The following is a 24,174-nucleotide window of genomic DNA, read 5'->3' on the forward strand; positions in this document are numbered from 1 at the left end:
TCTTATAACAAAGGTCAATGTACCATTTGCCTAACTCCTTGCCATATTTGCCAATTTGCTTTCAGTGACCAATACAAGGACAGCCAAATCCTTTTAAAAATCGAACTTTTCCAAATCTCTGCTTATTTGAATAATACTCTGCCATTGTTTTACCTGGCTGAATGGCCTTCTCATCAGACTTGTGTTGTTTCATTGTCAGGGAACAGATTTGTTGTACCATTACAATTCTACTTTCATACATGAATACACTGTGTTACATGGGCTATTAATCTTTGAACCTTCTCTGTCTGAAGTTCAAAATAATTACATGCATAAAAGAACAGCTTCAAGAAATTTCAGAAACTAATATACGATCAGAGTTTCTGATTGAATGAGTCAACAATTTTTAAAATTTCAAAAATAAATATTTTGGCTTCACCTAAATAAATGATGAATGGATGCAGAATCAACTGTAGCTTTGATAGGCACTTGACCTTACCGCATAGATAGTGGATATATTCTTGTTTCCTTTTTCCAGTTTGTTTTATAAATCTCTTTTATAATCTATTTAAAAGTCACTCATCATAGGCAGGCGAGCCAGTGATCCCAGAAGACTTCACCATCAAGCAGCAGCTGGTGGAGGGCCGGGCAACTACATGTCTTTTGTTACTCTTGAATGCAAGTCTCCCTGTGCACAATCCAATTACAGTAGTCTGGATAAACAAAATGCAATCAGGCACACAGCCAGCACCAGCTGGTGATCAATGAAAAGACAAAACAGACTGCCAAATATTATTCCATAAAAAATTGCATATTTTAAGGTCAAAATACCTAGTGAGATTGAGATTTTTCACAATTTTTTCCTCCAGATAAAGATCACAGTAAATTTTGATACTTAACATGTTTATATTTACTATGATCTGTTGTGAGCAAATAGTTTTGATATACATGTGTAAGTTTGCAATGTTGTAAGTGTGGTGGTGTGGGGGTAAGCTAAAGGTACTATAGAAAGACATGAATTGTAAATAGTATTGGTCATTTGCAGAAGTGAGGCTTGGGGTTGGTGGGGTGTTTGAGGCAGAATATAATATTTGAAAATGCAGTCAGTTTCTGAACCTTCAAATGGGATCAGTGTGTAGGACTACATGCTGCCATTACCCACTATTGGTAACTGCTCCCTCTATCTTTGGAGGCTGTGTCTGGATTTTTTTTATTTACCAGCCAAGTCTCCAATGTCATCTTCAAGAAAAAAATAGGGTGGCCCTTCCCATATCATTCAGTTTCTTCTCTGCAGAGATACTACCTGGAAGACAATCAGTACTGGTTTCTACTACATATGTTCAAGAAAGGACAACCAGCTTAAGCAGTGCAGACTAACTTTAACTGAAACTAGCCACACAGTATTTGTTTCCCGTTGCCCAGTACCACAGGGTAAAGATTGGCAAGAAATTAGCAGAGAAGCAAAAAAAAAGATGGCATTCTGCCAATATGCACTTAAATTAAAGTGCATATCAATCCCCGTCTGTCTTTTGTGCCTATATTTGACCAAGTGAGTTAAAGCTTTGACTAAAACAAAAGCTTCTCAAATATGCAGTCCAACACAACAGAAAGAAATAAAAATAGAAAATGCTAGTGATTCTATTGGCTGACCTGAATACAATTTAAAATAATAATAAATGGTAGAGATAAATTCTAATCAAACTTAAAATTGGGCACAAGTTGTGGGCTAGACAGTAAAATATGGTTAACAGTTGACAAATACAATTTTTTATGTAATCATACGAACATCAAACTACAGTAAATACAAATATTGATGATAACACAGTAAAAGTAATGGATACAAGTAGATCTCATCTTGGTAATTATTTTATTTTTTCTACAAATTAGGTTCAAATATTACAGATTTTTTTACATTTTAACAATAAATAATTCATGAAATATAATTTAAATATAAAAGCTAAGTACTTCTTCTAAAATAATATACAATTGTATTCAATTCTAAACTTGCTATTTATCATAGTGTTTCAAGAGTTCTTACTCAGGCTCTTAATTTTCTTCACCTTCCCTAACTGCATCACCTGCCTGTTGTCTTACACCCTTTCACAGTCCACCAATCACCTCCAAATCCTTTCTTGCCACTTCCCTTCTCCACTCGATGCTGGTCATCTTGCCTCTTCATTCAGTTCTGATGCAGAGTTTTGACTCCAAACATTGATAAGTTCCTTTCTTCCAGCTGGTGCTGCTTGACCTGCTGAGTTCCACCAGCACCGTATATTGGTCCTAATTTTTTTTAAAATCTATTTTCAGTCAACTCTCATGTCAGCTGGCCTCATTACCAATGTCTACAAGCTACTTTTCAAGGCAGTTGGGTTATGAGGATCAAGTGTATTAATCTTTTCTTCCCCATTGTACCTGACAGAGGGACAACATTTGAAAATTTCTACAGTACAACCCACTGAAATTACAGGAGACAGAAGAGACTGCAAGTGCTGGAAGCTGGAATATAAAACAAACTGCTGGAAGAACCCAGCAGGTCAGGTAGCATTTGTAGAGGGAAATGGAAAAATCAGCATTTTGAGACTATCCATTTCCTGCTATAAATGTTACCAGATCCATTGAGGTCCTCATTTTGCTCCAATGAAATTATAAATGCTTGTATAAAACATCACACACATACGCAATGAACTAGTTTGTTCTTCATTAATCTAGCCTTATTTTTTTCATTAATATGCACAGGATGATACAAGGTCACAGTAGACCCAAGGTAAAGAATATTTATAAAACACATTTACTGCAAGCAAATACAAAATTATGTAGCTTTCTTCTTAACAACATACAGATATCTCTAAAGGTCATTAGGAATTGATTACAGTTACAGCATAGCAAAGTGTTGCTGCAATTGTTTGATTAATTGTTGAGTGTCAACATGTTCTGGAAAAGCAGTTGCTGATTTCTGTGCAGCTACATAACTGCTCTGCAGGTCTCCAACCTGGAAAAAAATAAACACACATTGATGTTTTGTAGTTCATCAATCAAATGGAACCAAACAGTTGTAGAGAACAACTTCAGACTGGCTGAATGTTTTGTTAAGCATCTCAACCCACTTAAAAGTACTTTTAGATCATATATTGATCATGCCTTTCCTAAGCATGTCTGCAATGGATGCAACTATTGCTTCTTAGCTTGTCATTTTGCCTTGCACCATCATTCTTGTCTTGTCAGTTAACATTTTTGTCTTGAACTTTCTACTCTATCAATGGACTGTATTTTTTTTACATTCTCCACCACTTGTTCGCTCAAGTGGAATGCGCCAATTCTTGCTTGGATATCATTAATAACTTTCTACTGGTAATCATGTGGATAGTCAGAGGCTTCTTCCCAGAGCTGAAATGGCTAACATGAGAGGGCACAGTTTTAAGGTGCTTGGAAGTAGGTACAGAGGAAATGTCAGGGGTAAGTGTATGGAATGGACTGCCGGCGACGGTGGTGGAGGTGGATACGATAGGGTCTCTTAAGAGACTCCTGGATAGGTACATGGAGCTTAGAAAAATAGAGGGCTACGTGTAACCCTAGATAATTTCTCAGTTAAGTACATGTTCGGTACAGCATTGTGGGCCGAAGGGCCTGTATTGTGCTGTAGGTTTTCTATGTTTCAATGTTTCTATGTATTTGCCCAAAGTGCTGTTCAGAAACAGAGTGACAGAAGATATAAAAAGCCAAATTGAACATTGTGGGTAAACCTAATATAAACCTCAAAAAGTCTCCATCAGTGCTTCAGCTAGTAAGAATATCTACCCACAAACACAAAATAATCTGCAGATGCTGGGGTCAAAGCAACACTCACAACATGCTGGAGGAACTCAGCAGGTCGGGCAGCATCCATGGAAAAGATCGGTCGACGTTTTGGGCCGGAACCCTTCATCAGGACTGAAATATTGACTGATCTTTTCCACGGATGCTGCCCGACCTGCTGAGTTCCTCCAGCGTGTTGTGAGTGGAGAATATCTGGCCATCTGCAAAGGCCCATTGACCAAGAATAAAACAAATATATAAGCAACTTAATTTAGAATGGAGCTACATAACTAATTTCAGATTACCAGAATTTCTGCTAATCAGTTCTATATTTATGATAATTCAATTTCAATTGTTGTCAGAAAATCTGAAATATCTATAATACCTACCAAAATGTATAAATATCTTGATGGTCACAAAATACCGTACATATAGCTATTAAATATCTACAGAGTACTTTTTTATATTCATTACCTTATCTGAAAGTGCAGCAAAATTATAATGCGGTTCATACATGTGAGGAGCCAATGCTGCAGCTGTCTGCAGAAATCCCCGAGCCTTCAGATACAAGTAAAAAATTACAAACGTTTGTAGATACTTAGAAATAAATATACAGCTTATTTTCCAAGATAAAACAATATTTTTCCAATACATTACATGACAATACAAGCTGCTCACCTGTTCATGGTGCCCTTTGCGCATTTCCAAGACTGCTAAATTGTTATAGGCTTCAGCATGATTATTGTTGTTGGCCAGTGCCAGTTTAAAACACTGATGGGCCAAATTCATATCTCCTATTCCCTAAAATACAACAATGTTAACTTACTAATAACATACATAAAGTGAGGTTATAGTGCTTTAAATGAAAACATGATCAGAAATGCATACTTACCTTTTATCATGTAGACATTTTTAGAACTGCACTTTACGCCAGTCATAATATGATTTTATTCTTGATTAGCAAGGGCATCAAAGGGTATGGAGTGAAGGCAGGAGAGTGGGAATGACTGGAAGAATTGGAGCAGACTCAATGGGCCAAATGGCCTACTTCTGCTCCTATATCTTATGGTCTTATGCTCTTAAAAGAGTGCATTTTTGTGAGGAAAATGAATATTTGGTGGCAAATTCCATTCTGGTGTTTAACTCAGGTTTCAGATGGAAAACATAGGACATGGTCAATTTGTTTGACATAACCTCCAACAATCTCTGCCTTCGAGAGGTGTCGGCAGTGAAAGCATAAAGTGACCACCATATGCAAGTGCCCCTACAAATCATACATCTTTTTAACTTGGAATAGTTTTACTGCTCCATCATCAGAATTTGGTCAGAATTCTGGAACTCCCACCCAGCTGGACTACAGTGATTTACCACTTCACAAAAGCAATTAGATGAGCAATGTATGCTAGTTTTGTCAATAATAAAATCAAGTATTTTCATTGAGGTTGTTGAACCTATTGCTACACCGAACCTCAGTCCGGCTATAGTTACTACCTTTTGAACCCGCTCTGTATAAACGTACATACCAGGTCACATTTCCACAGATGGTGTAAGGAACAATAGCTCCCATTTGCCCATTTTATCTTTACCACAACCTCCAGAGGTCACCTGGAAGTTTGAACACCACTTTGCAATCCATTTCATGGAGGCCCCACTTTATAGCAGTATAGCAGAAACAATTTGTACATTGAAAATATAATATCACTTTTTTGTTTGTTTCAACAGGCCTTGGATGCCACAAACATGGGATGACAGTTTGAGGTGATCAGGAAGGCAATTAACAAACAGTATGTTGAAATCTAAGAGTTAAAATTGTCAGTTATAACTTCAGCAAAGCTAAAGAGCTAATATCTCACCTACCTCCACTCTTAGACCACCTGGCCAATGCTGATTCAGTTTTAATATCAGAGAAATTATTAGTGTTTAATTTTATGGTACTTGAAAGATGACTTCATAAAAAAGAGTTACAGTTCAATATTATCTCAAGAGCAGTTTAGGTTTATAGAAAATTTGCAATTCAGGTCTTCAATGACATATGTACATCATGATTTAATGAATCATCAGTAATGATTCAAGTTTTAAGTAAATAAATTAATAAACATTTCACAGATGTGATTAGTATTAACTTGTTAAAGAATGGTTCCTTAATATTCATCATTTCAAAATTTCCTTACTTACAGTTCTTAAATTTTGCAGCAAAAGCCTTATCACTATCATTTTATTTTATTTCGAGATACAACGTGGAAAAGACCCCTCTGCCCAACAACCCACCAATTTACTTTAGGACAATTTACAATGACCAATTAGCCTACAAACTGGTATGTCTTTTTGGGCTGTGGGAAGAAAGCAGAGCACCCGGAGGAAATCCACATGCACACAGGAAGAATGTACAAACTTTCTTACAGAGGATGCCAGAAATGAACTCCGAGCTGTAACAGCATTGTGCTAAACACAATGTTACATTTCTGATATCAATCCAGTTTATTTTTCTTTTATTTTACATGGAACTCCATCTAACAAGAACAAAAACAAAAACTGATGTAATGTAGCTATACATACCACTGCTACGTGGCCAAGGTTATACCATACATCTGCAACTTCTTCATCATTCACAGCCAGGGACAATGCTCTTTCAAATGAGCTCAGAGTCATGTCATACTGTTGTGCATAGAAACAGCAGAGTCCTAGATTGTTGAAAAGCTGACAATTATAAACACCCATTTGGAGAAGTCGCCTGCAGAGAGTAATTTTTTTTATTAATTTCAAAATAACACGATCATTTCTATAATTGAAAATATCTCCATTGAGTTAAATAAAAATTGCGACAACTCCAAGATTTTTTGTTTTGATATTTCATTTAGTGGATCACTGTATTTCAATAATAAGGGTGTGCTGCCATGTTTTTTATTTGGATTTGTAAGAACTACTAATAGGTTACATATTCAAATATTCTGTTTTTTATTTCAATGCAATTCTATTTTATTATCCCAATGACAACCACCATTTTGCTTGGCCTAACTAATGTTGCTCATTGATAAAGAAATGTGGGAAAAAAAGTTTTAAGGTAATTTCCTTTTTCCTTGTGTGGGTAAATATCATCAGTATCTTGAACTACTAGATCTAACCTGTGATATGGGTGGGTAGCAGTAGCTGCTTTCATACCAAACCAAAATCAGGAATCAGGTACCAGGACAAGACAGCACAAAAGTAAATAGACCTAAGAGAAATCAGGTTCATCAAAGTGGATTGCTCACCAAGAGTTGAAGATCAAGTCTAACAATTAAATTCTAACAGTTTAGTTGGAAAGATATTGGAGTCAATCCTCAAGGACGAGGTTATGAAATACCTCGAGGTGCATGACAAGATAGGCTGAAGCCAGCATGGTTTCATGAAGGGAAGATCCCGCCTCACCAACCTATTGGAATTTTTTGAGGTAATCTCGAATAAGATTGACAAGGGAGAGGCTGTGGATGTTGTGTATTTGGATTTTCAAAAGGCCTTCGATAAGGTGCCACATATGAGGCTGCTTAATAAGATGAGAACCCATGGAATTATAGGAAAGATGTTGGAATGGGTGGAGCATTGGCTGACAGGCAGAAAGCAAAGGGTGGGAATAAAGGGATTCTATTCTGATTGGTTGCCGGTTACTAGTGGTGTTCCGCAGGGGTTGGTGTTGGGGCCGCTTCTTTTTACGATGTATATCGATGATTTGGATTATGGATTAAATGGTTTTGTGGCTAAGTTTGCGGATGACACCAAAATAAGTGGAGGAGCAGGAAATGTTGAAGAAACGGAAAGGTTGCAGAGAGACTTAGTTAGTTTAGGAGAGTGGGCAAAGAAATGGCAGATGAGATACAACGTTGACAAATGTACGGTTGTACATTTCAGAAGAAGAAATAATCGGGCAGATTATTATTTAGATGGGGAGAAAATTCAAAAATCGGAAGTGCAAAGGGACTTGGGGGTCCTCGTGCAGGATACCCTAAAGGTTAACCACCAAGCTGGATTGGCGGTAAGGAAAGCGAATGCTATGTTGGCATTCATTTCAAGAGGAATAGTGTATAAGAGTAAAGAGGTGTTGATGAGGCTCTATGGGGCATTAGTGAGACTTCATTTGGAATACTGTGGGCAGTTTTGGGCCTCCTATCTTAGAAAGGATGTACTGATGTTGGAGAGAATTCAGAGAAGATTTACAAGGATGATTCCTGGAATGCAGGGGCTAACATACGAGGAGCGTTTGTCGGCTCTTGGATTGTATTCGTTAGACTATTGAAGAATGAGAGGGGATCTCATAGAAATGTTTCGAATGTTGAAAGGGTTGGACAGAGTAGATGTGGAAAGGTTGTTTCCCTTGGTGGGTGAGTCCAGGACAAGAGGCCATAGTCTTAGAATTAGAGGGTACCCAGTTAAAACAGAGATGAGGAGAAATTTTTTTAGCCAGGGGTCGTGGATTTGTGGAATTTGTTGCCACATACAGCTGTGGAGGCCCGATCATTGAGGGTGTTTAAGGAGGAGATTGACAGGTATCTAATTCGTCAGGGTATCAAGGAATATGGGGAAAAAGCCGGAAATTGGAACTAGATGGGTGAATAGTTTAGCTCATGGAGGAGCTGCGGAGCAGACTCGATGGGCCGAATGGCCTACTTCTGCTCCTTTGTCTTGTGATCTTGTGAATATCATCCAGGTTTTTCTTTCCAGATCACTAGAATGCTCACTTTGATATGCTCTAGCATCCTACATGTATTGGAAATCAGATATGCCTTTCTTTGGTGCTCTGGCTAAAGACCTAATGGCCATTATTTGTCCCTGAATAGCAAATTATGGGTTATTAAATTGTTGGTACTATCCAAGCCAAGTTTATGTACATATCAGCCATCAACCAGCACCTAGCCAGAAATCACAAAGGTGTTAGAAATCTGATTCAATTTCTCCATTCTAACTATACTTGACTATTAAAGACATATAGTGACAACACTATGGCCAGTTTTTCCCCATCAATGGCACTTGGCAACAAGACTAAGTGAGTGAGATTCATTTTATGCACAGAATTTGTGCCTATCCCCAACTTGGTACATTTTTTCTGGAGAAATTACCCTATTTATATTGAATGTTGATGTAATTAGCATTTCTTCTATTTTTCCAATAGATTAACCAAGTTCAATGACTTTATTTGCTATCATTTTTGCTGTGAGACTTTAACATCAACTCATTTAATGACCACACTGCATCAGCCAACTGTCCACTTCTTAAAACTGAAAAATTAAACATCACACACTGTTATCAATTTTAGTTATTATCACAAATTATGATCTCACCTATAGAATCGTAGTGCAATTTCTGGTTGGTCAGAATAAAAATGAATACTCCCTATGCAGGCAATGGCTTCTACATTAGTATTATCTTGTTTTAAGACTTCCTTATAATATTCAGTGGCAGATGCTATGTTGTTCATTTCCTGTTGAATTCAAGAACATCTGTTATGAAGTGGCAAAAATCATGAAAAAGTACAAGCTGGTTCATATAGAATAGTTTTTCTCAATTCATAAGTACTGTAGATAATTTATCTGCATTACTTACATCATGTATGCGAGCTATTCCTGTAAGCAGTGTAACTTCTCCTGGGAAATGGTCCAGCCCTTGCTTGAAAAGGCCTAAAGCTGTCAATGGTTGGTCTAAACGAATGTAGACCTATTCAAATAAATCAAAAATATTTAAGCAGGTACAAAAATACATTCACAATTTCTTCTATTCAATCCTTCCTAACTGGTTGAACAAATGATAACAATTATCAATACAATATAGACTATGAATCTGCAGTGTATATAGTAAAATAACCAACAGTCATTACTGTTCTTTATGTGCAAAGGGTATAGTTACATACTAATACCCAATAGTTGCTGTCTAATTTTCACTGTTCCACTGTTAAGTTCAGGAAGCTAATACATCATTATTCACTCATCATAGGGTGGCAGGATGGAGATATGCCTCTACCAAAGGAGGCGCAAGGTGCTCCTTCCCTCCACTACAGATCACCCTTGGGCAAGGTGTAGCACCCCCCCCCCCACAATCAGAGTCATATGAACGCATGGAGGTGGATGGTCATATGAGCAGCTGGTGCATATCTCAAGTCCTAGTTATGCGACCACTGATTCCAGGCAGAAAATCTCTACAGAGTATTGATAATGGCTGGGGTCACCAGCCTTGTAAAGAAACTGCCCAGAAGAAGGTAATGGCAACTCACTTCTTAGAAAAATTTGCCAAGAATAATCATGGTCAAGACCATGATCGCCCATGTCATACGACATGGCACATAATAAATGAAAAAAACTCATCACAGGTAAATTTGGAATTCCATTATACTGCTGTATTTGTATGATGAATACAAACTTAATGCGTCACAGTTATTTAGGGCTTGTAATTAGTAGTGGAAGTGAATTTGGTTAATATATGCCAATCAATGTCTCAGCCAATAATTAGTAGTTAAAAATGTAGGATTTCATTGGTTTAGATTATGAAATTTTCCAGGAGTTGAAAAGGTGAAAAATGTAATTTTCCTACCTTTCCTTTATTTCTCTCACCCCCCAGTCTTTCTTTTCCTACACCCATTTATCTTTGTAATAACGGTTTGACTTTAATTCTGCTCTTTCTCAGGCCTTTTTTGTGGTTGTTTCCTAATCCTCAAAGGAGATTCCTCAATGGTGAACTTGTTCTCTCAAGTCCTAGACACACACATACACTTCCTTCATCGCTCACACTTTCACCAATTCTATAACCGTGTGTGTGTGTGTATATATATACATACACACACACACACACACACACAGATACATACACACACACATCATACCGTACAGTGGTGGCTACATATTAAAAGATGGTAATTCACATGTACGTTAGCTGCTTACCTTTGCCAGATAAAGTACTGTATCGACCATTTCCTGTTGTCTTAATGCAGATTTAAATTGTTTCTCTGCCTCACGATACAAACCTAATCTTTAGCAAAAAAAAGGAAAATAGTTTGTAAAATGTAGAAAATGTTAAAAATATGCATTTTTAAGTCATTCACCTGGGGCATTGGCTCAAATTTTGAACACAGTGGCAAAATAATGGTGCTCACCATTGACCTACAAGCTTAAATGACTCTGCAGATAGGTACCCTCTGTCCTGAAGTTTGTTTCAAATCAGTGCCTTAGTCGTGGATTGAATGCTGCTTACAATGCAGTAAGCAGGTTGACCAATGCAAATTAAGAATTCTCAAATACAGTGAAGGAATAAAAATAAATTGTAATTAAATCTTTATATTAAAATTAAAATAAACATTGTTCTTTTAACTCCTTGTGCCTGTCTCAACAGAACACAAACCTTATTAAAATGTGTAAATTTTAAAATAGCTTATTATGCTGGGAAATACCAGCTGGCCCACACACAACTGCAGACATTTGCTCCTGCAAGTATAAGAATTTTTACAGGCAGGGAGGTACTGAACTTGTTGGCACTGCTCCATACAAAATTTTCTGTCTGAATTCTGGTAAACTAAAAGTAAAATATAAATTTGGTGAATTCTCCAGCAATTAAATTGAGGAATAAACAGAAGAGATTCTGCAGACGCTGTTAATCCAGGGCAATCCACACAAAATACTGGAAGAACTCAGCAGGTCAGGCAGCATCTATCGATGGGTTCTGAAGAATAGTCTCGGCCCAAATCATCAACTGTTTATACTCCTCCACAGATGCTGCCTGACCTGTTGAGTTCCTCCAGCATTTTGAGTGTGTTGTATTAGATTGACTGATTAACCTGAATCAAGTTAGGCATGAGAAATAGCTGCAATGAACAGCTAAGATATTATTTAGATTTCACTTTTAAATTACCTAGAGTTTTCTTTAAATGTATTAATTGTTTTGTTTAAATATTTTTGTTTAAACTAAATATTTTTGAAACTGTTTATATTTTAAAAAGTTTTTTCATAACTATGGGCAGAGATTGTTCTAGCCCATCTGTCTTCCATTGTGCAAGATTATTCCATTTATGATCGGGACATTATGAACCAGCAAGCCAGTAGCAAGGAATGCATCAAACACACAGCCACATTTTCCTCCCATAGGCAAGTGGCTCGGTAACAGCAGCAAGTTCAATCCTTCTGAGCAAACAAAATTCCACAAACTGCACAGTCTCAGAGTTTGCTGGGCAGTATTAATGAAAACCAGATAGTACAATGGTTAACAGTAACACAGTTCTCGTCGGAGAAAATAATTCATATATAACTGGCATTCATATTAATTAGTGATTTTCAAATTATTCCATCCACAAGGACAACAAGAATCGTAGCAGCACTGTCAACAACTTCTAGATTAATCACAGAACCCATTTTTTTTACTTTTAGTGGCAAATTGAATTGTTTTGTCAATGCCCACAAGTGACTGGCCATAACAAGAATCTCCAACCATAACTGGGCAACGTCAGCGGTTGCTCTGTGTTTTGCATTGCAATAGTGATGTGCGTTCACCTTCATGGTTTGTACTACTGGGCTAATATTTTCTGCATTATTAATCTGAAAGTATTGAACGTAACAACGAAATGTTACAATAAATCTGTGGTCAATAACAAAAATCTTTAATAAAATCAACGCAAATCTAGCTCCTTACCTGTAATAACATTTGCCAATTTGGACCTTCCACCACCAATCCTTAAACTGAGACTGCTCAGTTGCGAGTGCTGCCAAATCTAAAGCCTGTCAGAAATAAAAAAGATTCAACTTTTATTGAAAACTGTGCTGATTTTTGTGATATTCTTTCTTAAAATAGGTAATTTCAAGTGGCATTTGACAAAAGAAGTTATGACAAAGTAGTCTAGGGTAAAATGGCAGAGAGTAATTGAACCAGTAGATGAAAGTGGTGTCACAGGTAGACATGGTGGTGAAAAAAGCATTTAGCACACTGGTGTTCGTCAATCAGGACACTGAATATGGTATTTGGGACATTATATTGCAGTTGTACAAGTCGTTAGAGACGTATTTAAACTGGTAAGACTGCAGAAATTATTTACGAGGATGTTACCAAGACTAGAGGGTCTGAGTTATAGGGAGAGGTTGGTAAGGTTAGGTAGTTATTTCTTAGAACATGGGAGAATTAAAAAAGTCTTCTTCACTCAGTAGAGGAGTCCAAAACTAGGGGAACAGGTTTAGGGTGAGAAGGGAAAGATTTAAAAAGGGCCTGGCAAGCAAGATTTTCTTTCTTTTTCTTTATTAATCTTTTTATTGAATTAAAAGGAACATAAATACAAACAAGAGGAGAATTATCTCAGATATACATATCAATAACAATACCAACCGAGATTGATATAGACATTATCTACAAACACCGTATGTAGTGTTCAGCTGGTATATAATATGTAAAAACAGCAATTCTCCTCTTGTCAGTTCATAAGCAAGATTTTCACAAAGAGAGTGGTGAGTAAATGGAATGAGCTGCCAAAAAAAGTGTTTGAATTTAAAAAGTGACTGTACATTTAAGATACTCTTGAATAGGTACATAAAGGAAAGGGGCTTAGAAGAGTATGGGCTGAATACAGGAAATGGGACTAGCTGGGTGGAAACTGTGGTCAGCATGCACTTGTTTGGCTGAAGAACCTGTATCCATGCTATATTGCTTTATGGACTCTAAAAAGTAATTTTTGAAGTCACATTTTTGTCAAATTATTTATTAACTATTGATTTTATAAATGTTGTACCTAACGACATTTGTGCTTAGCTTTTTATACAAATGGATAATGGTATAAGTATAAAATAGACAATTTAATACTGCAGTTCCCATTCTAAGTATCGACTTAGGATTTTAAGTATACAAATGCCTGGTTTCCAATTACAATTTAGTACCTTTACTGAAAGGCCGCAGAGATAAGCCATGTAATTACAGGTCAATGAGACTGGCATCAATGGTACAGAATTTGCTAGAAAGAACTCTGAAGAGTAGAATTAACCTCTACTTGGAAAGGCAGGGATTAATCAAAATAGCAAGCTGGCACTGTTAGACAGTAATTTGAATGATATTTTTGATGAGGTACCAATCTGAGCAGTGCAGTTGTAATCTACTTGGACCTGTAAGGCCTTGGATTTATTTCTACACAAGAGATCGGCTCAGGAGTTGGTGGAGAGTCGTTTCTGTGACTAGAAGCTTTAAACCATAGTGCTGTAACCATTGTTGTATGCTATACATACACTAATGATATTGATTTTATAACATAATTAGCAAGTTAGCAATGAGATTGGTAGATATGCAGATTAGCTGATAGAATAGATAGAGTAATGGCATATGAACTGTACTCACGTGTGAGTTCTACTAAGAGTATGATATATAAGCACTTGGAGAGTTCTATTGTAGATATTGGTCAGTTGCCTATGAATCTCAAATATGCTAGCACTTATGAATAAATATTGGCACTTTCATGTAGAATTCCCCCCAGATGGTGCAATTCTACCACCTAGTAAAATAGGGTTTTTTTATTTTTATTACAAACAAAATCCTGTTTTTATTAAAATCATACCAAGCAATTTTTATAATCCTCCCTCTATAAAATACTAAAATATAGTTTTAATCAATTGATGCCTAAGGTTGACAGGCAAGGTCAATAAATACTGTTACATGCCTGGAAATTTAATTATGTTGAACAATTACAAATTGTTAGCGTTCGTTATCCCAAGTCCAAAGACACCAAACCATATAAATTGCATTACTATTGTTTTCATGTAATGCTTGCAAACCAATCACAAACATAACAATAAGATCCTTTTTTGATTTTGTAAAAAATTTTCATTTTATAAAGAAAGTTCTTTAATCAGCTTCATCTGACGTTAACTCTATATTTTGATGCAGGTAAATTATTATGGGTAGATTTTTCAAATTAACACCAGTAAGTACACTTGCTCCATGCTCTATTTCTGAAATGTAAGATATAAAATATAGGAGAAGAATTAGGCCATTTGGCCAATCGAATCTGCTCTGCCATTTCATCACAGCCGATCCAATTTTCTTCTCAGCCCCACTCTCCTGCCTTCTCCCCATATCCCTTCATGCCCTGAACAATCAAGAATCTATCAACCTCTGCCTTAAATATGCATAAAGATTTGGCCTCCACAGCTGCCTGTGGCAAAGAATTCCACAGATTCACCACTCTCTGGCTAAAGAAATTTCTCCTCATCTCCAGTCTAAAAGGATGCCCCTCTATTCTGTGGCTTATGATTCAAGGTCAATGCTAAAAGGCACAGTAAAAAATCTATTTGTTATGTTTGTGGTACTGGGAAGCCAGGTGGCCATGAATAACATGCAAGAGAGATGGAGAGGTGAGGAAAAATCATGCAGTTGTTTATTTTGTTTGTAAGTCATCTAACCAGAATGCCCTCTCACATTACGTTCAGTATGTAACACACAGGGAAGCGTGACAACAGCCCATAGGGTCAAAATATACAACAATACATAACACAATCTATTTTTCATAATATTGTACATATTATATGTACATGTAGTATATATACACACACACATACAGTTTTGTGCAAAAGTCTTAGGCACATGTAAAAAAATTCTGTAAAGCAAAGATGCTTACAAATATAATGAAATGAGAAGTTTCTAGATATCAAAAAAATTACTATAAAGAGTAGTAAACAATAAATCAAATCAATATTTGCTGTGACTACCCTTCGCTTTTAAAACGGTATCAATTCTCTTTGGTACACTGTTGTGCAGTTTTATAAAAAAATCAGCTGGTCGGTTGTTCCAAGCATCTTGGAGATCTTGCCACAGTTCATCTGCAGAATTTGGCTGTCTCGCTTGCTTCTGTCTCTCTAGGTAATCCCAGAGAGCCTTGATGATATTGAGATCAGGGCTCTGTGGATCTGAAACTATATAAAAGTCTGGGGTGCCTAAGACTTTTGCACAGTATATATACAGTATAAACAAGCATGCCCATGGTCGAAACAATATTGAGGATTTATTGATGACTTACAGTTTTTACATCATTTTCATGATGAAAAATATATTCAAAAAGTGCCTGAAAAAAATAAAATATACAAACAAATTCACCTTAGTTAACTTCCCAAACTCAGGATTGATAACTCTAATTTAAAAAAATTAACACACCCAACAATGCCCTTTTGTATTAAAAAATGTTTATTTTGAACAATTGGAGGAAAAATCCAAGAGGGAGATTTTGCTGCCACTGTTTTTTTCCCAAAAGCAAATTCTACTACCAGTTTTCATTTGTGGACTACTGCAGATGGTAAATGTAATGTTTTGTTTATACTTTCAGAGTAATATTAAATTGTGTGCTCAGTTTGCTCAAGTTACAAGGCAATTAAAGGAATGCCCTTGTGGGATCTAGATCTGGATTAATCACCTCCAGAAAAGAGCTAAATTCCAACTTGTAAGCTGCATTCTGGAACTGCATCAAAGTAACCAACTAAGATATGGCCCAGATGCAAACATGGTTAAAGAAGCCAAAAAGACTTCCCTATGGCTTATAAAGAAATGTTTACCAAAAAAAAATTGCTGGACCAAATTTGATCCTTTATTGTTTGTTGACATATTCCACAGATGGCTCTAAGGCGATTTAGACTTGCACAACCTAGTTAAAGTTATATTAGTGTTTGACTTGCACCTAAGAACCTGTCTTTGGCAAGTATGTCTGGCATCTTCTAAAACCTCAACATTTATTGGTGCTGGGTCAAAGTCCCAGCTCTGCCCAAGCAATTGCTGAAGTAGAAATAACATTTAAAACAATATCAAAATAGAGGTTTTGAATCTCAACTTCAAAAGTACCATTAATAAAATATTCATTAAGCAATTACTCTAATGAGACTTCTTAAAAATAAGCTTACAACAAATACAATGAAGATTATGGCTCAGAGTTTCTGTCATGGGTGCAGTCAGAAATCCAAATTATGTTAGAAATTACACAAGTTTTGCAAATAGAAATGACAACAGAATGTAATTCCTTAAAACAAAACTTATTAAAAATGTAATGAGTAACCTGGCATAGTTTTGTCAAGAAAGCAGAAAATAGGATTAAGAGTATAAGCTTAATATGAATATCCACTTTTCCTAGAAGTTGATTCAGAAGAAATGAAAAATTTTAATACTCAAATCTCAAAGCCAGCAAAAACTTTGGGCCTATGCATTTAAAGTTTGGTACAAACCTTAGCTAAATTTGGCTTTCCAGCATATTTAGCTAGATTCAGTCTGGATAAATTAATAAAAGGTCCATCAGGGTTAGTAAGCATGGACGCCTACAGAAAGATGAAAAAAATACTTTTAGTTGTGGTTCCAATATAATTCATAAATGAAAATGAAAATACCTTAGATTTGAAAGAAAATATTCTTCTAGAAAAAAAATTACCGTTCCTAGCCTAACATATCTACCAGAAGCACTTGTCACTGGTTGGGCTGTGTAGGCAGTTCTTGGAGTCTTGATAGCTTGCTCCATAGTGCCAGGTCTGCCAGACTGGGTGCCTGGTCTTACAAATCCAGTAATGGGTCTTCCAGATTGAGACATGGGTCTGTGAGAAGAGATAAACAGTCTGATTAGAAATACAGGGGGAAAAAACAAATTCCACGGGAGGAGGTGAGGGGAGGTGAGATTCTTACAATTCACTTTTGCAGAATCCTGCAGTCTAATGCTCTGTAGCATAAGTGGTTGGATGTGCAAGTATACTCCTTACTTATAGTATTGTTTTAAAAAGGCTTTTTTTTAAAAAAGGCTTTGGCACTTAAGGTGTCTAGTCAGTGTTATGTTATTGCCAGATGATAAAATAAAAGTCTTGGACTTGGGTAAAAACAGCACATTATAATGGCAACAGATTATGCATTCTATTTTTGGGGAAAAAGAAATTTTACAGTTTGGATAGCTTTGAATTCTGAGATATCCTGATAAGCCCTTGTATAAATCAGACACCAAGCTGACCAAACTAAACAAGGACTAAGCATAATTTTATTCAAATATTATTATCTTATACTACTGCAGTAACTGCACTTCAAGTTCTTTTTAAAACTATAGCTCTTTGGTAAAAGTATATATAGTTAATGGTCCTATATAAATAAATTATTCTTTCCTTCCTTCTAGCAGGATGCAAAGCCCTAGGTAAGTTTTCCACTTTTATAAACTAAAGGATTTTAGAAGCTATCTGAAATTTCACTCTAACTGAGCTTAGCCATTGCATTGCACAGCGCACACAAATTCAAAACAGAACTTTTCCTGCTTTGTGTAATTTGTTATCACAATATGTAACCAAGTTATCAAGGGAGTCCATAGTTCAACCAGAATACCTGACAGCCAGGCTAGGACCTCCACCTTGATTGACTCCAGGGAGTTTTAAAGAGGTTCCAGGTCCTGAAAGTAAAACAAATATTCTTCAGAGATATCTGTAAAAATCAGTTCAAAAATCCCAATACTGTTTCATCAGCTGTTGTAGGTAAATTGCATCTTTATACATAGTGACAAAATTAAAAAAGGTGACTTTTGTACACAGACTCAATAGATTCTGCAGATGCTCAAAGTCTTGATGAAGGGTCTCAGCCCAAAACATCAACTCTTCATTTCCCTTCAGAGATGGTGTCTGGCTTGCTGAGGTTCTCATTTTAGTACATTACTGATTACAAATACATCAAACCAATGCAAATATGTTAAAGGCAGTAAAGTATGAACAATGAATATTCTTAACCTGTAAAAGAAAGAGGTATCATATCCCATTTGAGAAACTTGACTACCTAAGTTGGGACATCTGTGTATGATGCCCTCCAGGTAAAGTGGTCAAGCAATAGATTGCAAATGTTTTTTTAAAATATATAATGCTAAACAATCCATTTCCCACCCATGTCTGCTTCACAACTTTGCCAGATCAATTCAATATCAATTCTTTTATCATACTTACTCCACGGCTTCGTGATAAATATTTACATTTTTTCCCATATAAATCCCTCTGTTGAGGGATCGTCAACAAGGTCCACACAGGTTTCCTTATTTATTCTTCTAGCTCCTCTATTAAATTGTCATTGAGTTTACTGTCATGTGCTACAGTAGGATGAGGGACATGTACTGTGAAAAACTTGCAGCACTTTCATAAGCTGAATTGCATTGGTCTACATCAAACACTACCTATGGTAAATTACTTCATGTCCAGCAATTTTATCCAATGAATTTTCTCATTGTTTTTCCCATTTTCAGTAACAATTTTAAATTGGTAAGTCCTCACAATAACGTTTAAACAAAAAAAAATCCCTTATTTACATGTTTTTAAAAAATTGCTTCAGTAGAAGCTTCAATCTTCTTTCAAAATAGTGGTAGCTTACCTCTAATCAGACTTAGGGATCAGTACTTTGGTGTTTTAAGTTGTTTTTACAATATAATAGTAATTCAAAATTGAGCACAGCATTACATTTCTGTATGACAATCAGTGTCAAGGAAAGCCCAGAATGATTTTCAAATAGATTTGTTCATCATTCAAAGAAATCTACAGATGGGTTCTGTTCCTCCATTATCTTTCTTTTCAATTCCCCCATTGTGTGTACTCTCCCACTCCTTTCATTTCACCTCAAAAGAATCATCTTATACTTCATTTAAATTGATTACATATTTTGCTAATCTGTTGTTTTTCTTCTAAATGAGTTTAAGTCTGATTCACTGCTTGCCAAATATCCTATATATTGCCATCTGTAAGTTTCAGTCCTAAGATCTGATTGAACGTTTTAAAAAGTTATCAGCTAAGCTGGTTACTGAAGTACTTACGGGCAATTTGTGCAATAGCATTATCATCCAGCATTACTTCAGCTATTCCTTCTTGATCTACGTCTACCTCATCCACATACACCATCTCTGTTAAGGCTCGTGTTTTCAAGCTCCATGCCGCCTACAGAATAAATAAATATCCATTTCAGGATTATGATTACAACTTGACATCAAATTGGAATTAGAGAAACAAAGCTTGTATAGGACAGAGGAGCAGATAAGGGACCAGAGACTTCCTAATCAGCAGCAAAAGAATGACCTACCTCTGACATAGAACCAATCATGTCCCTTCTGCAAGGACCAGTGTCATGAAACCACTGGAATGTAACTAAATTGTCCAAATAATCAATCAGACAGATGGCAGACCAGAAAGTAAACATGTTTTCATTTTTAGAACATTTTATAGCCAGTATGTCAAGTATGTTGATTAAGATAATCAGAAATCTTGTAAAGAATCTTCCAGAATATTTCCAAAGCCATATCTTCTAAGATTTTTAAGGGAATGAGATTCCACAAAACATTCACTGCTATAAATGTTAGAATCATGGCTTAGTATGCAAATAAAATTTCAGTTATGTTTTATTCAGTAAATCAGAACACCGTCAGTGTTTTACAGCAAGAATAGTGGGCAAATATAGTAGTTCTAGTCATTCACTGATTCAAAGATAACAATAATCCACAGTCTGTGAAGGAAAAATGAATTTTGATCTTTTCACATATATTCAAAAACTGCTGCCAGATATCCTCCAATATCAGTATACACAGCCAGCCTCACTATTTTTCTCACAGCAAACCCCTGATTATTGAGGGAATAGGTGAAGCTTCTGCATAATGCTTCTACATAACAGAAACAATGAGGCTCTGATTGCTATACTTTGTAGTCCAGAAACAAAGCTTTTTTGCTGGTGGGGAAGGGGCGTCGTTGCTTTATTGCTGCTTATGTGTGGGAGCGGGGAGCTGGGAGGGTCTTTGGGGTTCTAACATTGAACATTTCTTTATGTGTCTGATTTCATAAATAAGATAACACCTCACTTTTTTGGATATTATGTTGATAATAAAAGCAGGTGTTACTGAAGAATGAAGAACTGCTGTACAAGTTGTTTGAGGATGAGCCAGTAGAATAGATAAGTGAAAAGCAATGGAAGTGCTATATTTGAATCTTGAGAAGGCTTTTATGGACCCAATATAGTTAGAAACACACAGAATTAGGGATTTTGTTCTGAAATTAATTGCAAATTGATTATTGGAGAGAAAACAAGCCAGCAATGAACAAATCTTATTCAGGTTGGCAGACTGTAATTAGTGGAGAACTGGAGGAGTTGATGCTTAGGGCCCAGCTATTCACAGTCTGCATCAACAATTTGACTGAGGAGCAGGTCGTTATATTTTCCAATTTTGCTCTTGATAAGAAAAAACTCAATGGGATTAAGAGTAGAAAGGAGGCTGTAAAGAGGTTTCAAGGCAAATACACAAGCCGCTTGAATGAACATCTTGAGAGCGGGAAGAAAATTTGGAAAAATATGGAGTTAAATGTATTGGTGGACAAAATAGAAACCAGAATATTTGGGCAAGTCAGGGTTCTCATGAACGTTAGAGAATATCTGGTCAACAAAGGTATTTAGAGAAAGAAAGACTGGGAGAAAATTGAAATAAAAACTAGAAGATGAGGGTTGTTAGAGAGTTGAATGCTGTTTTAATTTACAAGCCCACTCTAATCTATCTCTCTATAGCTCCCTCAGTGTTAAAACGAGACCCAAAATAATTAAGCTAAAGCACTTCATTTACTGTTTGGGCATGTTGTAGCCTTCCAAACTCAAAACCCAATCTATTTTTTACTTCTGAAATGTAGAAAAGATCACTTGGTGAACATTGTGTATACCACAGTAAATTGGAACAAGTCTTTATCAATAGCTGTCTCATTTGAAATAACTGCTTGGGACCCTGGATAGAGGCAAGTGAAGAGGTGAAAGTACAGGTATGGTATTTCTTGCTGTTGCATAGGAGAGTGCAATAAGTCCTTCCTCCACTGGACCATTTGAAAGCCTTCTTCTCAATGCATTTACTAAATAAAACTAGCAATAATACTTATTAAATCTTCAATACTTATTTCCCATGGCATCAATACAACAGCTGACTGAAGTAAATTTTGGTTAAGGAAAAAAGGTTCAAAGGTTTATTTTATTGGCAAAGTATGCATTTACAATACAACTCTGATATCCGTCTTCTCCAGATAGCCATGAAATACAGAAAAACCATGGGAATTGTTGAAAAGAAAAGCCATCACCTCCCCCAACACAAAAAAGAAAAAGAAACAAAATTTGCAAACCCTAATACCACTGCCCCCCTCCTTCGCACAAAAAAACTAAGGAATCGCCCAGACCCACAAAACCCAAAGACCCAACCCCCTCCCTAAGTGACGATAACATCAAAACCCAGCCCGCTCCCTCACCGAAATAAAAGCGGCAATAGCATCAAATTCTCAGCCCCGTCCTCACTGAAAAGAACAGCAACGATAGCATCAAAACCCCCAGCCCCCATCTCACAAACAGGAACAGATTCGCCCACATAGAAAAACACCAACAGGATAATCAGACCCCAAATCCCCAACTTATCCCTCGCATAAAAAGTAACATATCACACACCGCCAATCAGCAACAAGAAAGAAAAGCACCGAAAACTTAAGGAAATCACTAATCACACAAATCTCAGAATATCGAAAACATCTTTCTGTCAGCTTTCAAGGAGTGTGGCTGCACCAACTCAGTCCTTCCATGAAGAGCGACTGCCACGCCAGGTCCGAACGCAAATGCTGCCGACCCAGCCACTGAGCCCGTGGTCTCTGTTCAGATCAACTGCTGACCTCCTCCGCATTCACCTCAATGCTTCAATCTTCCTCGCCACTTCGAGATGTCGTCATTCATGACCCCACGTCCTGTCTCTGGTCTTTTCCATGAGTTAGCTCGTGGCCTCAATACTTTTCAGGTCCCCGTCTCTGGTCTTCTCCACGAGGCAGCTCTCCAGCCACAGCAGAGCACTAGATCATTCGATCGAATTTCAAACTGCACATCACAGGTACATGGCATTAACACAATCCAGTCAAAAAAAAAACAAGCAGAAGACATACAGAAAGTGGAAGAATCGAAGAGGTTGGCTATCCAGAAGATGTTGTCCGAAGAATTGTCGTTCACTGGTGCCATCTTGACCGGAGGTCAAGCACATTAAAGAATGGTGCAAAACGGGGTCAGAAATGGCCAGGAAATAAGTTGGATGCAGTGCAAAACATTTTCAAAACAAAACCAAAAATCTTTTACTTCAAAGAAAACCTTCCTCAATGAGCAATGCTTGAGCTTGTCCACTATTATTCATCAAGTGTATACTTAACTGACTTTCAGAATCACTTATTATTTCCAAACCAAAAGATTTTTATTTTGCAAGGATTTCATAGCTACAGGACGAAGGAAAAATGTGGGAAAGGATGTTGGGGAATCTAGTTTTGTGAGATTTATTTTTACCTCAGTTAGAATGGTTTTAATTTCACTTTCCTTGGCAAGCATGAAAAAGAAATTCAACAAATATCACTTTAAATATTACGTAGAACTGTTATAATACAGCACAATCAATTATCATACGAGATGAAAATTCAATATCTTTTCCTCATAGAATATTGAAAACCACTAATTAGTATTTTTTGCCTTGCCCGCAAGTTATTGCGCCTAGTAGCAGGTTATGATTGTTATAAGATACTCATGGGATCTTACCCATACAAGAGGGTAGTGGTGAGAGGTTTTTTATTCTGGATAGAGGTTTGCAGAGTTGGTGAGTAAATCTGTAGATAACACAACATTGTAGCATTGTGAGTTACATGGATGATTGCCAAAGAATACAGTGACAGATGTATCAGCTGCAAATATCGGCAGATAAGTGGCAGATGTACTTTAATGGTTACACCACATTTAGAGTACTGTGTTCAATTCTGGTTACCTCATTATAGGAAGGATATGACTTTGGAGAGGGTGGCAGAAGTGGTTGAGCAGGATGTTGTGTGGTTTGCTGGGCACATGCTATGAGCAGAGATTGGACATGCTGGGCCTATTTCTCTAGAGCAGCAGAGGTCAAAAGGAGATTTGATAGTAGCTTATAGGGGCATAGATAAACTGCCAGTATCTTTTTCCTAGGACAGGAATGTCTGATATTAGAGGACATACATTTGTAAGGGCGGGGGGGGGGGGGAAGTACAAAGGAGATGTGATGTTTTTAAAACACAGAGAAGTGGGGACCTGGAATGCACTGCCAGGAGTGGTGATATGAGAGGCAGACAGAAATATTTAAGAAACTCTTGATAGACACGTGAACATGCAGAGAAGGGAAGGATATGGTCAATGTACAGGTAAGAGGGATTAGATTAATGCGAAGTCATTGGTTGAATTACTTTGGCACACCATCATGAGCCATAGGGCCTGTCCTGTACTGTATTATTCCATATTGAATTATGATCATGTGAAGAGGCTCAAAAGACCAACTGACAATTTCATGCTTGTTATTTGTTCATATTGCAACAATCATCTATTGAAGTAAATAGATGGGGAGGCATTATGAATATACTTGCCATTGTTCTAAATAGCTTAATAATGACA

At 36.7% G+C, this 24,174-nt stretch overlaps 1 protein-coding gene across 3 annotated transcripts in view; it reads right to left on the reverse strand.

The window, feature by feature from the left end:
• Positions 1-1,835: 1,835 nt before the first annotated feature.
• ttc8 (tetratricopeptide repeat domain 8) overlaps positions 1,836-24,174 on the reverse strand; it is a 37,923-nt gene continuing 15,584 nt past the window's right edge. For 2 of the 3 annotated variants that reach the window (XM_063061959.1, XM_063062131.1), the window contains 13 exons: positions 19,541-19,661; positions 18,082-18,145; positions 17,156-17,315; positions 16,956-17,045; positions 15,767-15,811; positions 12,412-12,497; positions 10,674-10,761; positions 9,346-9,456; positions 9,084-9,223; positions 6,328-6,502; positions 4,450-4,572; positions 4,246-4,329; positions 1,836-2,968 (listed from right to left, as the gene is read on the reverse strand). In XM_063061959.1, the coding sequence (XP_062918029.1) occupies positions 2,852-2,968; positions 4,246-4,329; positions 4,450-4,572; positions 6,328-6,502; positions 9,084-9,223; positions 9,346-9,456; positions 10,674-10,761; positions 12,412-12,497; positions 15,767-15,811; positions 16,956-17,045; positions 17,156-17,315; positions 18,082-18,145; positions 19,541-19,661 (1,404 nt within the window). In that variant the 3' untranslated portion in view covers positions 1,836-2,851. Of the gene's footprint in view, positions 2,969-4,245; positions 4,330-4,449; positions 4,573-6,327; positions 6,503-9,083; positions 9,224-9,345; positions 9,457-10,673; positions 10,762-12,411; positions 12,498-15,766; positions 15,812-16,955; positions 17,046-17,155; positions 17,316-18,081; positions 18,146-19,540; positions 19,662-24,174 lie in introns of those variants that run through there. The other variant, XM_063062043.1, reaches the window with a different exon arrangement.

Source organism: Mobula hypostoma, chromosome 1, assembly GCF_963921235.1.
Source record: "Mobula hypostoma chromosome 1, sMobHyp1.1, whole genome shotgun sequence".
Lineage (NCBI taxonomy): Eukaryota > Metazoa > Chordata > Chondrichthyes > Myliobatiformes > Myliobatidae > Mobula > Mobula hypostoma.